Source organism: Ictidomys tridecemlineatus, chromosome 6 (genome assembly GCF_052094955.1).
Source record: "Ictidomys tridecemlineatus isolate mIctTri1 chromosome 6, mIctTri1.hap1, whole genome shotgun sequence".
Lineage (NCBI taxonomy): Eukaryota > Metazoa > Chordata > Mammalia > Rodentia > Sciuridae > Ictidomys > Ictidomys tridecemlineatus.
In genome coordinates, this window is record NC_135482.1 from 43,846,333 (window position 1) to 43,860,028 (window position 13,696).

Genomic DNA, 13,696 nt, shown 5'->3' on the forward strand with positions numbered 1-13,696 from the left:
TTTATCTAGTATCATATCTCTAAAGAGCTTTTTCATTAAAAATTCAGTAATTATCAGAATGTTTATTTAGTTATTTGAGAACGACTTCAAAGAAGTTAACTCTTTTATTCTTTACCTTTGAATCTTATAGTAAACTGGAGTGATTTTAAAAAGCACTTTCAATTTTTTTAAAATTTTACCTAGAATGCATTAAAATTGGCTAATGATGAAATAGTAGCTGAATACCTTAAAACAAGTGATCGATGTTTGGCATGGCTGGCCTACATACATCTTATTGAATTCAACATTCTTCCTTCAAAATTTTATGATCCGTCTAATGCTAATCCTTCAAGAATAGTTAACACAGAACCATTTGTAATGCCATGGCAAGCAGTTCAAGATGTAAAGACTAATCCAGACCTGTTGTTAGCAGTTTTTGAAGGTAAGTATAAATGTTTATAAGTTATAATATCAAGTATTATAAATTAGAACATCAGTTTACTTGTGATTCTTCAAAATTAAGTGGAATAAATTTGCATATTATAAGTTTAGTTTTATGGTTTATTATGTAAATTTTTAAAAAAGATTGAATTGGATAAAAAGGGCATTGGCATCTTACACAACACAATTTCTGAATAAATAAATTATACATTTCTGAATATGGTAAAAGGAGATGAGTTGAGTATATAGGTAATATATATTACATAGGTTGATGGTGTTGATTGCATCAGAGAAACTGGGTACTTTTTTTTAAAAGCAGTTTATTAAGATGGAAATTTAAAAAGATGTCTTCTCAAGTAATTAATATTTTCACCACCAATCAATGAGTTTGATTGCTGTTGTATTCTAAATGATATATCTGTTGTTGGACAGATATAGGACATAAATCCTTTTCCTTCCTAAACAGTTTATAGCCTACTCAGAAGATAAAAGCCATACATCTGACATAATTATTAAATATACAATGCCATATAGCTCTTTATTAGTTTGTAGTATAACTACAAACTACATAACTTGTATGCTACAGAAGAAACTAGGATCTGTGACTTACAGAATTATTTGATATATTCCATGAACCCAAAGCAAAGAGATTGTTGTGGGTTGATATGATCAGAAAAGACTTCATAGAAGAATTGGATCTTGGAGCTGGACCTTGAAGCAGGACTATGATGTGACATAGTGGGCCTTCTCAAAGATGCTTGTATTATTTATATCTGTATTTTCTATGAACCTATGATGAATATCGACTGATTAAGTCCCTATGATGTATTAGTAAGTTTAGTAAATTCTTGTTGAATAATGCAGTGAAAAAAGAGAAAAGAAGGGATATTTATGTTAGGAGAGCTAAATAAATAGAGCTAAATAAAAGCAACAAGTAAATAGTAATTTGTATAGTGGATTTGAAGGGAAATTAGAAGGGAAAGAATAGAGTTCCTATAAAGTGGGAATTTTGTGCTGGATAATGAAGGGATTAATTTTGGTAAGTGAAATGATACCAATTGACTTTGAAAGTGTGGTAGATACGATTGGCAATAGGGATGCTTGAAGGAAGAGAGAATGTGATTCAGAGAAATTTTACCAGAGGTCAGAAAACTCACCAAAAACTGAGATAAGTTATCACAAAGAGATGGGGGGACAGAATAAATGTCAGTGAAGAGGAGAAGGAATCATCCCAGCTGATTTCAAAGGTTTTAAGACTTAGAAAAGATATTTTATGTATGTACAAATAAGTAAAAATGAATTCTATATTATGTATAATTATAATGCACCAACAAAAATATCTGGAAAAGAAGAACAAAAAAAGAAATGTACACAGGGTCAGTGTTTGTGGCTCAGTGGTGGAGTGCTTTCCTAGCATGTGTGAGGCACTGGGTTCTACTCTCAGCACCACATAAAAATAAATAAATAAAATGAAAGTATGTGTACATCTACTAAAATTGTTTTTTAAATGTACACAAAATTAATAAGTAAATTTAAGACTGAGAAAAGTGACATTAATAGAAAACTACTATGTTTATTAGTATTAGTGACTAATTGGTCATCTAAGTGGAAAAGTGGAAATGATTCTTGGCAGATGGAAATGAGAAAGTTGACTCCAAAAGGACTATTATGGATAGATAAATGGATGTGAGAGCTATTAGTATAGAAGTTTATATATTAAAAGTACTTGACAGTTTTCAATGTGCTCTTAAAATAAAGTATTCAGTGATCAAAATATGAAATGTTCAAAAATCCAAAATACTTTGAGCAAGATACCATAAATGGAAAATTTCACAACTGATTTCATGTGATGGGTCATAGACAAAATGCAGTTGCACTAAAAAAATACTGTATAAAATTACCTTGAGGTATATGAAATAAATATGAATTTTGTGTTCAAAAAATGGGTCTCATCCCCATGGTTTCTCATTATATACTTGAAAATATTCCAAAATCCAAAATCTGAAACACTTCTGATGTTTAGGTACTAAATCTGTAGCTGAAGCTATGAGATATTTTTTCTGAGGATGGGAGATTTAAGAGCATAGCAGTAAGGAGTAAAAGGGAGACTAAAGTCAGTGAATGAGACTTAAGAGGAAATATAATCCAATCTCTTGAAAGCAGAGTAGGAAGAAATTAGAAGAGGGAAGAATATTATCACATGCTAATCAAGTAAAGAGTAGATATGGTGATGTTTTAAAGGTATGATTAGATATGAATCCTTACAAATCCTTACAAATCCTTCAAGAGCTCAGATACAGAATGATGATGTTCACTTAACTCTGCAAATCTGAGAAGTCATATCACCACTGGGGAAGGAGGAGATGGTGACAATTGTGCAAAGTAAAACATTGTAGTATTTTATAAGAAGTTGTTAGATCAGGTAAAGAACTTTATTTTGGAAAGTGTGTTTTGAAGGAGCAAAGGAAGAATGTAGGTTATGGGAAGATGTTTGATGGCTCTGGAGCAGCAGAGAAACATTTCCTTTGAAGTGATAAAGGAAATATGAAAAAGATAATTCATTCTGTTTTTTTCTTTTGAGATGAATTTTAAAAAATTTTGGGTAATTGCAGAGATACTTGTTTAAGTGAAAACATGGATAAAAGTTTATATGGAATGATTCTGTTCTTACCAAGAAGGTAAGAGTAATGGATTAAATTTTAGGAGTTTGAAGATAATCCTTCAGATAAAAGGCAGCAGTTTGATGTTAAAAAAAAAATGGGTAAGCAAAGAGATAAGACATCTTTTCCTTTTGTCTCTTAGAGTTAAAATAGCATAGTAAAACTGAATTTACGTTTGATTCATGTTATATTTTTGGGTAGATGCGGTGAAAGCTTGTACAGATGAGAGCCTTACCATTGAGGAAAGAATAGAAGTCTGCCTTCCACTTTATACAAACATGATTGCCCTGCACCAGCTCCTAGAGAGGTAAAATTTAATTGACAGGCAGTTACCCCTATGTTAAAATTGATCTTTTCATGTATTTAGACATTTTTTGTTGTTGTTGTTAAGGTATGAGGCTGCAGCGGAGCTTTGTAAATGTTTATTGGAATCATGTCCCACAAACTGCCAATTATTAGAAGCCCTTGCTGCTTTATATTTGCAAACAAATCAGCATGACAGAGCCAGAACAGTGTGGCTTACTGCATTTGAAAAATATCCTCAGAATGCAGAGATTTTTTATCATATGTGCAAATTCTTCATCTTGCAGGTAAAAAATTACTCCTAATTCTTAAAATGGGTTGTTTCAGATTTCTTTATCAGTAGCCTCCTTGGGAAGCATTTCCTGTTTGTATTGCCCTTTGCAAGATGTATCAGGTATTCATTCTCTCTCTCATAGTTTTTCTGTTGCACTTATTACAGTGCTTTGTAATTTTGTTTATAGCTGATTTACATACTACACTAAGAACTTCTTGAGGGCAAGAACTATGTCTTATTCCCCTTTACAGTTCCAACACCTACCACAGTGTCAGACATGTGATAATATGTTCAGTAGGTTTTGTTAGATGGAATTTGACCCTTTGGTAGTATTGGATGATATACTACTTAATGGTTGGTTTGATGTAATTTAGAGATTAGAATACAGAAATTAGCTGAATGTATCCCATACTTAACTCTATCACCTATCAATTCAGGAAACTTAAACAGTGATTTTTTTTTTTTAAGGCCTTCTCCTCCTTTGAAATAATTTAATTAAACACTGTAAGCCTGATATATATCCCCCCTCCCTCTTTTTTAAATAGAATCGAGGCGATAATCTTCTTCCATTTTTGCGGAAATTTATTGCATCCTTCTTTAAGCCTGGGTTTGAGAAGTATAGTAACTTGGATCTGTTTCGGTAAGTTGTAGAACTCTTGATTGGTAGAGAAATGAGAGAGAATATAGCTTAGTGGAAAAGTGATTCTTTTGTGTGGAACAAATTATATTTTAGACTGATTTTTATATTTAAACACCCACTTATACAACTATTATGAGGGCATTAGAATAATAAAATTGAAATGAGGTAAAAAATATTTCTACATTCTTTGGATTAAAGGCTCTGTACAAAGGAAGGCTAAGGTAACTTTTCTACTTTGTTATTGTTGTTAATTTTAGCACTCATACTATAGTATATAGCAACTAATTATCCTGAAAAATCTCTGACTTTTGAAAAAAAAAAGAATTATAATTTATTTGACAATCTAAAGTAGATTTAAGTAATATATTTGCCTTTTTCTTTTCTTTTTAATTCTAAAGAGAGCTGTTTTAGCCTCTGAAATGTTGAATAAGAAGTTTAGATGATTCTTTTCTCAACCATTAGTTTCTCAGTATCATTATAGAGCTTTGTATTTGTATTTATTATTTTTGTGTGCTTTGCTGAGAGTTCTTGTTCCAATATTAAGAGGCCACAAAAGTTCATAAAGAATGATTTTTAGGAGAGGTTCTTTTTAGAAGTTCTCTTTCCTTCCTCTTCTCTCTATAGGAGCCAGCGAACATTCCTAAGAGCCAGAAAGTAAATTTTTAAGCTTAAGGCCCTGTAGTCTTTTAGATTTACTCAGCCATGCTGTTGTAGTGAGTAAGCAACCACAGATAATATGTAAATGATAAGCATGGCTATGTTCCAGTAACACTTGATTTACAAAAATAGACATAGTTTGCTGATCTTAAAGTAAAACGCATCAAAAGGAAATATGTTGTCATGATTTCTTATATTACTGTATGTTAGGAAGAACTGAAAGAGGGAACACCTAAACTGGATATCTCCTACGTTTTTCTTAATGAAAACTCTGATGAGTAAAAATAAAACTTTAACATGTCTAATGCTTGCAAATATTTTTCTTTGGTGTTACTACCTTCCTTTCTACTATACCCCATTATCCTAACCAGCTGTGTTAGGTAAAAGCAGATTTAAAAAAAATTATTAAGTGGTCATTCTACTCCAGAATTTTTTTTTGTGAACATGGAAATTTTGATATTTGAGGTCAGTGTTACTTCCCAGACTTGAATCTTTACATCTGTCCTATTTTGGTAACCAGTTTAATTAATAGTGAGTTTAGTTGCTGTGCTTGAAATCCTGCTCCACATCCAGATTAACATGTTGCAAACAAGATAATTTTAAATGCAAATTAATGGAAAAAATCAAACTATTCTATAAGGAATTTAGAGATTGTTCACCTTTCTGATACCCAGTTTCTCCCTTGTTTAAATTAGATTGCTTTAACTTCTGAAATTTAGGCACAGGACTAATTCAAGGCTGAACTAAACTCTTCACAGACTAGCTGGTTCTGGTTTTCCCTTGGGCATGGAGGTAATTGGTTTAGCTTAAAAGAAGATGCTGCCAGTTTCTGCTTTGGTAACGAATCAAAGATTCAGATCTTCTTGATGTCAACTTAATTAGGCAGAATAAATAACAGAATCAATAAAAATTTGAAAATAGGTTACCTCCAAACATTGTTTATTAATAATTTATCATTACCAAGTCATTCTTTTATAAAATAGTCTGATTCATAATTCACCAAGAGTTAGGAAAAGCCTGTGCTTAGTTTATTTAAGGCAATACTTCAGCTCTTGTCTACACAAAAATAATGCATTTCAATTAATTTACGAAGTCTTCTGAGTTAGATTTAAGGAGAATGGCATTAGCGGAAGTATTTTTGGTGTTGCCATTCTTATTATCCATATATATTTAAAATGTATAAATATAATTAGTTTTTAATAAAAGTCAGTGCTCTTAACAGGTTTAAAATATTTGAAAAAAATTTGGAGGAGGTGCTAGGGATCAATCTCAGAACTTCACACATGCTAGGCAAGTGCTCTATCACTGAGCTATCCTCCCAGCCCTCAAAATACTTAATTTTATGAGTAGAAATTATAAAGAAAAATACTTAGCACTGTAATATTTACCTGGAATCAAATTCTATCAACTATTTCTGTGTGACATGTAGTATAAAGATGACAGCCAGAAAGAACTGGATGAGGCAGTTTTTATCTATTGCATATCATTTTGAAGATTAAGAGAATATCTAGAAAAATGAACTTGGATTTCATTCATTTCACTGAAGTTAACCTTGGATTATATATATTCTTTCATGAATTGGATTTATGAAAATTATTTCTTTTGACTCACTTCAGTTTTCAGTTGAGGAAGCTAAGATCCCTAGAAGTGAAGTGGTTAACCCAGGATAGTATAACTAGTTATGATAAAGTCAGGATGATAACCTGACTTCTATATGTCCTGTTTCTTTTGTATGCCCCCACCCCAGCCTAATCTATTAAAATTTATTACCTTTAGTCATTTAAAAATCAAAGGTAAATCATTGTACTGGATTTCTATGTTCAAGATCAGTGTATTTCATTTAAAAACATTGTTATTGAGGATGCTGGTAAGTATTACACATACACAGATTCATATACATTGGGAGGAAAGCTGAATTCATCAGTCCAGTAGATTTTTTTTTTAAAACTGATCAGCTTTTAATATCCTACTATGTATTGTGGTTTTCATAAGGGAAATAATGCACAACATTTCCAAACTTATTTGATCATGAACCACTTTTTGACAAGTTCCTTATCAATATTTTGTAGAGTATACTTTGATATGTCTAGTATTAAACATATGGGTGTGTGTGTTAAATGTGTGAGAGAGATCTTTTTTATAAAGTACATTTTTTTTGCCACAAGAAAGCATACATTTTTGTGAGAAAATTTCAGATAATAGCTAGTTTCATTTGTTTTTTTGTATTTTAAATTAGGTTTTATTAGATTATGATGGTTTGTTTGATAATCTGTGTGTGTACAGGCATAATTTCAAACTATATTTGGGTTTTGTTTTTTTTTTCTCAGCTATCTCTTAAATATCCCAGGACCACTTGACATTCCAGCCTGTTTATGTAAAGGGAATTTTGATGATGACATATTTAACCACCAAGTTCCTTATTTGTGGCTGATTTACTGGTGAGCCATTATCCACCACGGAGAGAAATGTTGCATTCTAGTCCTGCATTTTGCTATTTACTACCAAATTACACTGTGTTAGAACTAATCTCGTGTTAGTCACTGAAGCAGAATTGAAGAGGTGCTATGGTTTATTACATACTAAAGAAGAAAGATCAAAAGAAAGATTTCATTGTAATAATATCTGTGATGTTTAAAAATATACTTTGTCATTTCTTTAGCTTAATAGAATTGACTTGTTTACATGTATTTTCTTTCCTTTCTTAAACAGCCTTTGTCATCCTCTTCAATCAAGTATTAAAGAGACAGTAGAAGCATATGAGGCAGCCTTAGGAGTGGCCATGAGATCTGATATAGTACAGAAGATTTGGATGGAGTAAGTTTTGTTCTGTTAAGAATGGGATTTTAGAATAAGGGGATAGGGTGGGGGAAGGGGATTAGCTTTTGGGGACTTAATTTTTCTAAATTTATAATATTTTTCTTTTGGCAGTTATCTTGTCTTTGCCAATAATAGAGCTGCTGGATCCAGAAATAAAGTCCAAGAATTCAAATTTTTTACTGATTTAGTGAATAGATGTTTGGTTACAGTCCCTGCCCGATACCCTATTCCTTTTAGCAGTGCTGATTACTGGTCCAACTATGAATTTCATAATAGGGTAAGAACTTGAAACTTTTTTCTTTAGATGTTTATACAGAACCAAGTGTCTTTAAAAATGACTACTATTTTATATTAAGAGAGCTTTTCTTAGGACCATTTTCCTAGCATTTACTGCTCTTGACTGTGATTCTTATTTCTTCAAAATTTAGGAACAGTCAGTGTCCTTAAGATTCACTTAAGATAAATGTGCATATTGATTGTCTTGTATTGAAGAAAATTTAACATTGAAGCAAAATTGAAGGATGTTAACATTTGAAAGATCAAACCAAGGATTCTGTGGTGATAATATCTTAATATTTTGCTTGAGTAGTTAAAAATTTTACTGAATGAAAAACTTTTGAAACTTCAAAATAAATAAGAATGGGCTTATCTATTGTAGCTGCTCTTTCTGTTAATATTTTGTCAAGCAAAGATAACTGTACGTAAGGCGTAAGAAAGCTGAAATCAGATGGTTTAAAATTTTAAGAGGAGAATCTAATTAATGATATATTTACAAAACGGTGTCTTACCATACTAATGAAACAAAGGGTTTTTTGCTTATTTTCACAGACCCTTTTAGTGCAGTGTACGTAAGCCAAACGATCCTACTAAAGCTCAGTATACACTAGAACATATATATTTTTTTGTTTTTGTTTTTTATGGGGTGGTTCTGTTGTTAATCAGGATAACCAATTATTATGCTTTGTACTTCTATGCCATTCTTTATCCCAGGATCTCAAACCACTTTATGGACATTAAGTCATTTACACTCGGGCATTCCATGAGCAAGATGTGGCAGGTATTAATAGCCCTATGACTTGCCCAGCTATACCACAAGTAAAGGTAGACTCAGGGATGAAAACCCGGACTCCTGGCTTCTTGTCAGTGTTCTGTCCATGGCTGTCATCACTAGACCATATTTCCTAATTCATATTTGGAAAGTCACTAATATAATTAATGATAGGAATTATAACAGCATCATACATTATTATAATTTATACATTCATGTCTTAAAGGCCATTTTGGTTTTCTCATTAAAATACATAGGTAATTGGATTTCACATTTTGGTCGAGTTCATTTTTTTCTCCCCCTCAACCTTTACAGGTTATTTTCTTTTATTTGAGCTGTGTTCCAAAGACCCAGCATTCCAAAACCTTGGAACGGTTTTGCTCAGTTATGCCAACTAATTCTGGACTTGCACTGAGGTAAGAAGAAAGAAAATTCTTTTGGTCCATTTTATAAAATGATTCTTGAAAACTTATAAAATAGTCTGTACTTCCACTATTTTGTCATGGATATATACTACTTTAATTTCAGAACTATTAAGCCAAATTACCTATTCATACAGTCTGATGTAGCCTGGCAAGGTGATGCACTCCTGTAAACCAGTGGTTCAGGAGGCTGAGGCAGGAGGATCATAGATTCAAGCCAGCCTTAGCAACTTGGGGAGACCCTGTCTTAAAAAATAAAAAAAGGTGAAGATATGACTCAGTGAACCTCTGGGTTCAATCCTTTGTACCCCAACCCCCCCACCCCAATCCAATGTTAAAAATCTGGTCACTTTAGAAAACTGCAGATTGTAAGGGGGTAAATAATTTAAAGAAAGTTCATCTGTGTTCCTCAAACACATACCAACCTGTCCTCACATGTGTGTTACAAGCAATAAACATATTTTACATGGCAAAGGTAATAGCTTAAGAGGTTTTTGTATTTTCACAGATCATTTAATCTCAAATATTAACATGCATTGAAATCTTCTAGGATTCTCATTTAAAATGTGAATTCCAAAACTTAAATCTTCAAACCACATTTGAGAAGCATTGATCTACGGATTCATATATTCAATTAGAATAAGGAAATTTCTGAGCATTTCTCTGTGGTTTCTCTGCCCTGATATAGTAGACCTATTTTCACCCTCAACAACTGTTTTTAATTCCAAAAAGATACTTTAACATGTGAATACTTCAGCTTCCATTTCTGCGTTAATTCCCACTGTGTTAGTTGTATCTTATAAGTTGTTTATTATGGTTCATAATATTTACCAAGTATTTCTTTGTATTTTAAAGTATTTGCCTACACTTAGCACATATGTTGGTAAAATGGTATGAATTTGAAAAAAAAAAACCCTCAAAGGCCACAGGTTGTGACAGAAGTAATCATTATCTTTATAATTAAATTTCTTAGCAAACAGGCTGATCTGCAGAGGCTAATAAAAGAAATTTTGAATTATGAAACATTTGATAAAACATGTGAAACAGAAAATATGGTTGTATTTTGACTAGTTTTTTAACATGATAGGTGTTTTAGAATACAGGTGACTATTGGTTTTGTTGGTAAATCCTCACTTTGTGTTTTGGTACTTATTTCTTGTGGTCATCTCTGTCTCTTCCCTCATCCTCATTTTAGTTTGTTGAAGATGAGCATAGACCTTGACTAAATCTGTTGATATTTTGTTTTATACTTTCCTTTCCCTGGGGTAATAAGAAGCATTCTACAAATATTTGCTTAATAGCCTTGATGGAATTTAACCAGACTTTACACTTCACCAGACATTCTGTTCATAGAGCACATATGGGGTTCCCTGTACTTGCAATGCTTTGTTCATTTTCCTGAATATACTTTACAGGCTACTTCAACATGAATGGGAAGAAAGCAATGTTCAGATTCTGAAACTTCAAGCCAAGATGTTTACATATAATATCCCAACATGCCTGGCCACCTGGAAAATGTAATGCAACAATCATGTACATGTTTTTATAGCTATTGCTTTTATGTATAAGGTTTGCTCCAGACAGGTAAATCATTTGAAATGACATCTATTTTTTTTCCCTTTCTGGACAGATCTCTAATTTAGATTTGTTTTTGGCACTTGCTGTGGTTTAATGCTAAGAGTGTGAGTGCTTAGGACAGTTTTTTTTTTTTTTTAATTTTCCTTGAAGGAGAACGTTTAGATAACAAAACTGTTAACAAGTGAATAAGTCTGTTTACAGACATTTTAAGACCATTTCCTTTCAAATGTGGGGTTTTCCCCCTGTTATAGTCTGATTTCTTCTTTCTTTTAAAGGTGTTAGGGCCAGGGATTTTTTTCACTAGTAATTATGAATATATATTTTTTCATGAGCGTTATTGATGTTCAAAACACTTGGTCTGCTCTATTCTTGTAAAGTTGATAAAAATTGTTGAATTTTTCTTTTCACTGTAGGTTACCCTCCTTGGAAGTGTAGCCTGTTACTTTCAGGAAGTTTTGTACTCAGATTCCCACAGTCAGTATTCTGCCAGTGGTGTTTCATTTTGTGCAAAGATATATAAATTTTTCTTTTCCTTTTTCTATATTCCTTTTTTTTTTCCTTAGAGCCATTGCTGCTGAGATTGTTCTAAAGGGGCAAAGAGAGGTAAGTTACAATTGAATATCAGATGGGTCTCTTTTTTTCCTTTTAGCTGTTCTGCCCCTTTTATTGACTTCTCAGTTTCAAAGGATTAAGGCATAGACGTTAACATTTCAAGTACTCTAATAAATGTTAGGAAACTACAAAATACAACACAACCATTATGTCCTGAATGTTAGTATTTTGCTAAGTATCATTCTTTTAAAACAGATAGGATTATGAAGGTATTTTTTTTCACCATGTCTTCTGATGGGATTGTGTGTGTATCTATCTTATAGGTCCACCGTTTATATCAGAGAGCCTTACAGAAGTTACCTCTTTGTGCATCACTATGGAAAGATGTAATGCTTTTTATCTTTTATTTTACCTTGATGTTTTCCTATAAATTTTCTGCATGTGCCATATCCATTGATGTGGTAATGCTCAAACTCTAGCTATGTCTTATTTCTATACTTCCCTATCTTTTACAGCAACTCTTGTTTGAAGCATCAGAAGGAGGTAAAACTGATAACCTGAGAAAACTAGTTTCCAAGTGCCAAGAGATTGGAGTCAGCCTAAATGAGCTCTTAAATTTAAACAGTAACAAAACAGAAAGCAAGAATCACTGAACACTGGGTGCAGTCAGTTCTAAGTCCTTATAATAATTGCCAAAATTATTTGAATGATTCTTCAAGATTAGGCTGATCCCTGGCTAAGGTCTGTATAAAGCAGACAATAATGATCATTTCAAGTCCCTACAATATCCTATCCTTAAAACCGGAAGCAATGAACATGATCCTCTTCAGTTGGATAAATGAACTTCCTGTTTGGCCTGCTACTAGGCCCTTCCAGATTCTCATAACATCATGTACGTAAGTATAGCTCCTGAAAGTGACTGACATTTATTTTAATTTTACTTTGTGTTTTTTTTTGTTTTTGTTTTTGTTTTGTTTTGTTTTGTTTTTTACTTTCTCCCTTTATGTTGTGCTATTCCTGATTCACTTGACACTCTCTGATGCCTGAGAGATTCTTGTTTGGGATTTAATTTCCAGGGCTGTGTTTACAGTTAAAAAGCAGGCAGTCCCTTTTAGTTCTTCCTTTTTAAATCTTTTGAGATTCTTCATTTCAGGATTTAAAACTTAAGCAGTCCATCTTAAGGAAAGTGTAACTGCCATGGCCACAAGTCTGCTAGTTGCACTTGAATGTTCTAACAGGGTTGTTTATTGCCCTTTCTACGTTCTGGACTCCTTGCCGAGACTGTTTAACTTGAAGATTAAAGAAACTATTGCAAATGCCAGTGCATCAGAACCTAAGAGTGGTCAAATATTATGTGCAATTTTTTTGTAAAGAAATTTTAATTTATAATAAAGTTTAACAGTTTAAAGAACAGTTAATATTTGAACTGCTTTGTATTGAAATACTACTTTGTAGTATTAAAGTTGTTCATATAAAAAATATTTTTAATATAAGTTAACTTTTTAAAACATGTTGCTGTCTTTATTCACTTTTCACACTGGTGGGGATGGGTTAAAGTAGGAAATATGGATATTCACCATATTGAAAAAATATCAATACTTTATTAATTCTGAAATTACTTTCCATTAAAAAAAAATCCAGTGACTTTTTAACTAATGGGAAAATGGGTTCTGTTCTGTTTTGAGGACTGTGAATAGACAGGTTTAGACTACCATTAAACTTATTGCTCTCAAAATCAGTTCTTAGAAACTATCTCCCAACTATAGTTTGGATGATTTGCTCAGTGACATGCTGTGTTAAATATCAATATTGCCAAATACGAAGGAGACCTTAATTTTTGTTCAGTGTGTATTGAATTGTTTACACTTTCACAGAAAAATAGTTAATGATACAAACTATTAAAATTTGGTACAGCTTGCTACATGCAATCTGTTAGAGACAGAGTAGCAGCCCATGACATAACACACTTGCACGTCTTTTCATTTGTGTAATGCTTAAAATAAAACCATGTTTTGAAGCATTATCATATGTCTACCAAGCAGTATGTATTTGTCTAGTAAGTGCTATTTGGTGGGGTTAAGAATAGAAACAATTTTTCTAGTGTCTTTTGTTTAACCAAAAAAAAAAAAAAGACCTGGAAACTTACTGATTTTTCTCTAAAATCAACAAATTTGGGGTGGAATCCCAGAGAGATATCCATCCCTTCATTGTATGCATTTGAATATTTAACCTTAATAGCTTTTTCTACTCTTATTATTTGAAAATTATTGTTAGGTGCTTAGAATGATATTTGTAGTCTGTTTCCCCATGGTTTAATGGTTGTGA

The 13,696-nt window shown here is 32.2% G+C and overlaps 1 protein-coding gene across 3 annotated transcripts in view; it reads left to right on the plus strand.

The window, feature by feature from the left end:
- Positions 1–12,784, plus strand: part of Zfc3h1 (zinc finger C3H1-type containing) — a 49,194-nt gene extending 36,410 nt beyond the window's left edge. For 2 of the 3 annotated variants that reach the window (XM_005330415.5, XM_021729908.3), the window contains exons 24-35: positions 184–421; positions 3,282–3,387; positions 3,472–3,670; positions 4,203–4,297; positions 7,282–7,392; positions 7,664–7,768; positions 7,883–8,048; positions 9,135–9,235; positions 10,657–10,758; positions 11,383–11,422; positions 11,695–11,757; positions 11,887–12,784. In XM_005330415.5, coding sequence (XP_005330472.1) covers positions 184–421; positions 3,282–3,387; positions 3,472–3,670; positions 4,203–4,297; positions 7,282–7,392; positions 7,664–7,768; positions 7,883–8,048; positions 9,135–9,235; positions 10,657–10,758; positions 11,383–11,422; positions 11,695–11,757; positions 11,887–12,024 — 1,464 coding nt within the window. In that variant the 3' untranslated portion in view covers positions 12,025–12,784. Of the gene's footprint in view, positions 1–183; positions 422–3,281; positions 3,388–3,471; positions 3,671–4,202; positions 4,298–7,281; positions 7,393–7,663; positions 7,769–7,882; positions 8,049–9,134; positions 9,236–10,656; positions 10,759–11,382; positions 11,423–11,694; positions 11,758–11,886 lie in introns of those variants that run through there. The other variant, XR_013440447.1, reaches the window with a different exon arrangement.
- The last annotated feature ends 912 nt before the right edge of the window (positions 12,785–13,696 follow it).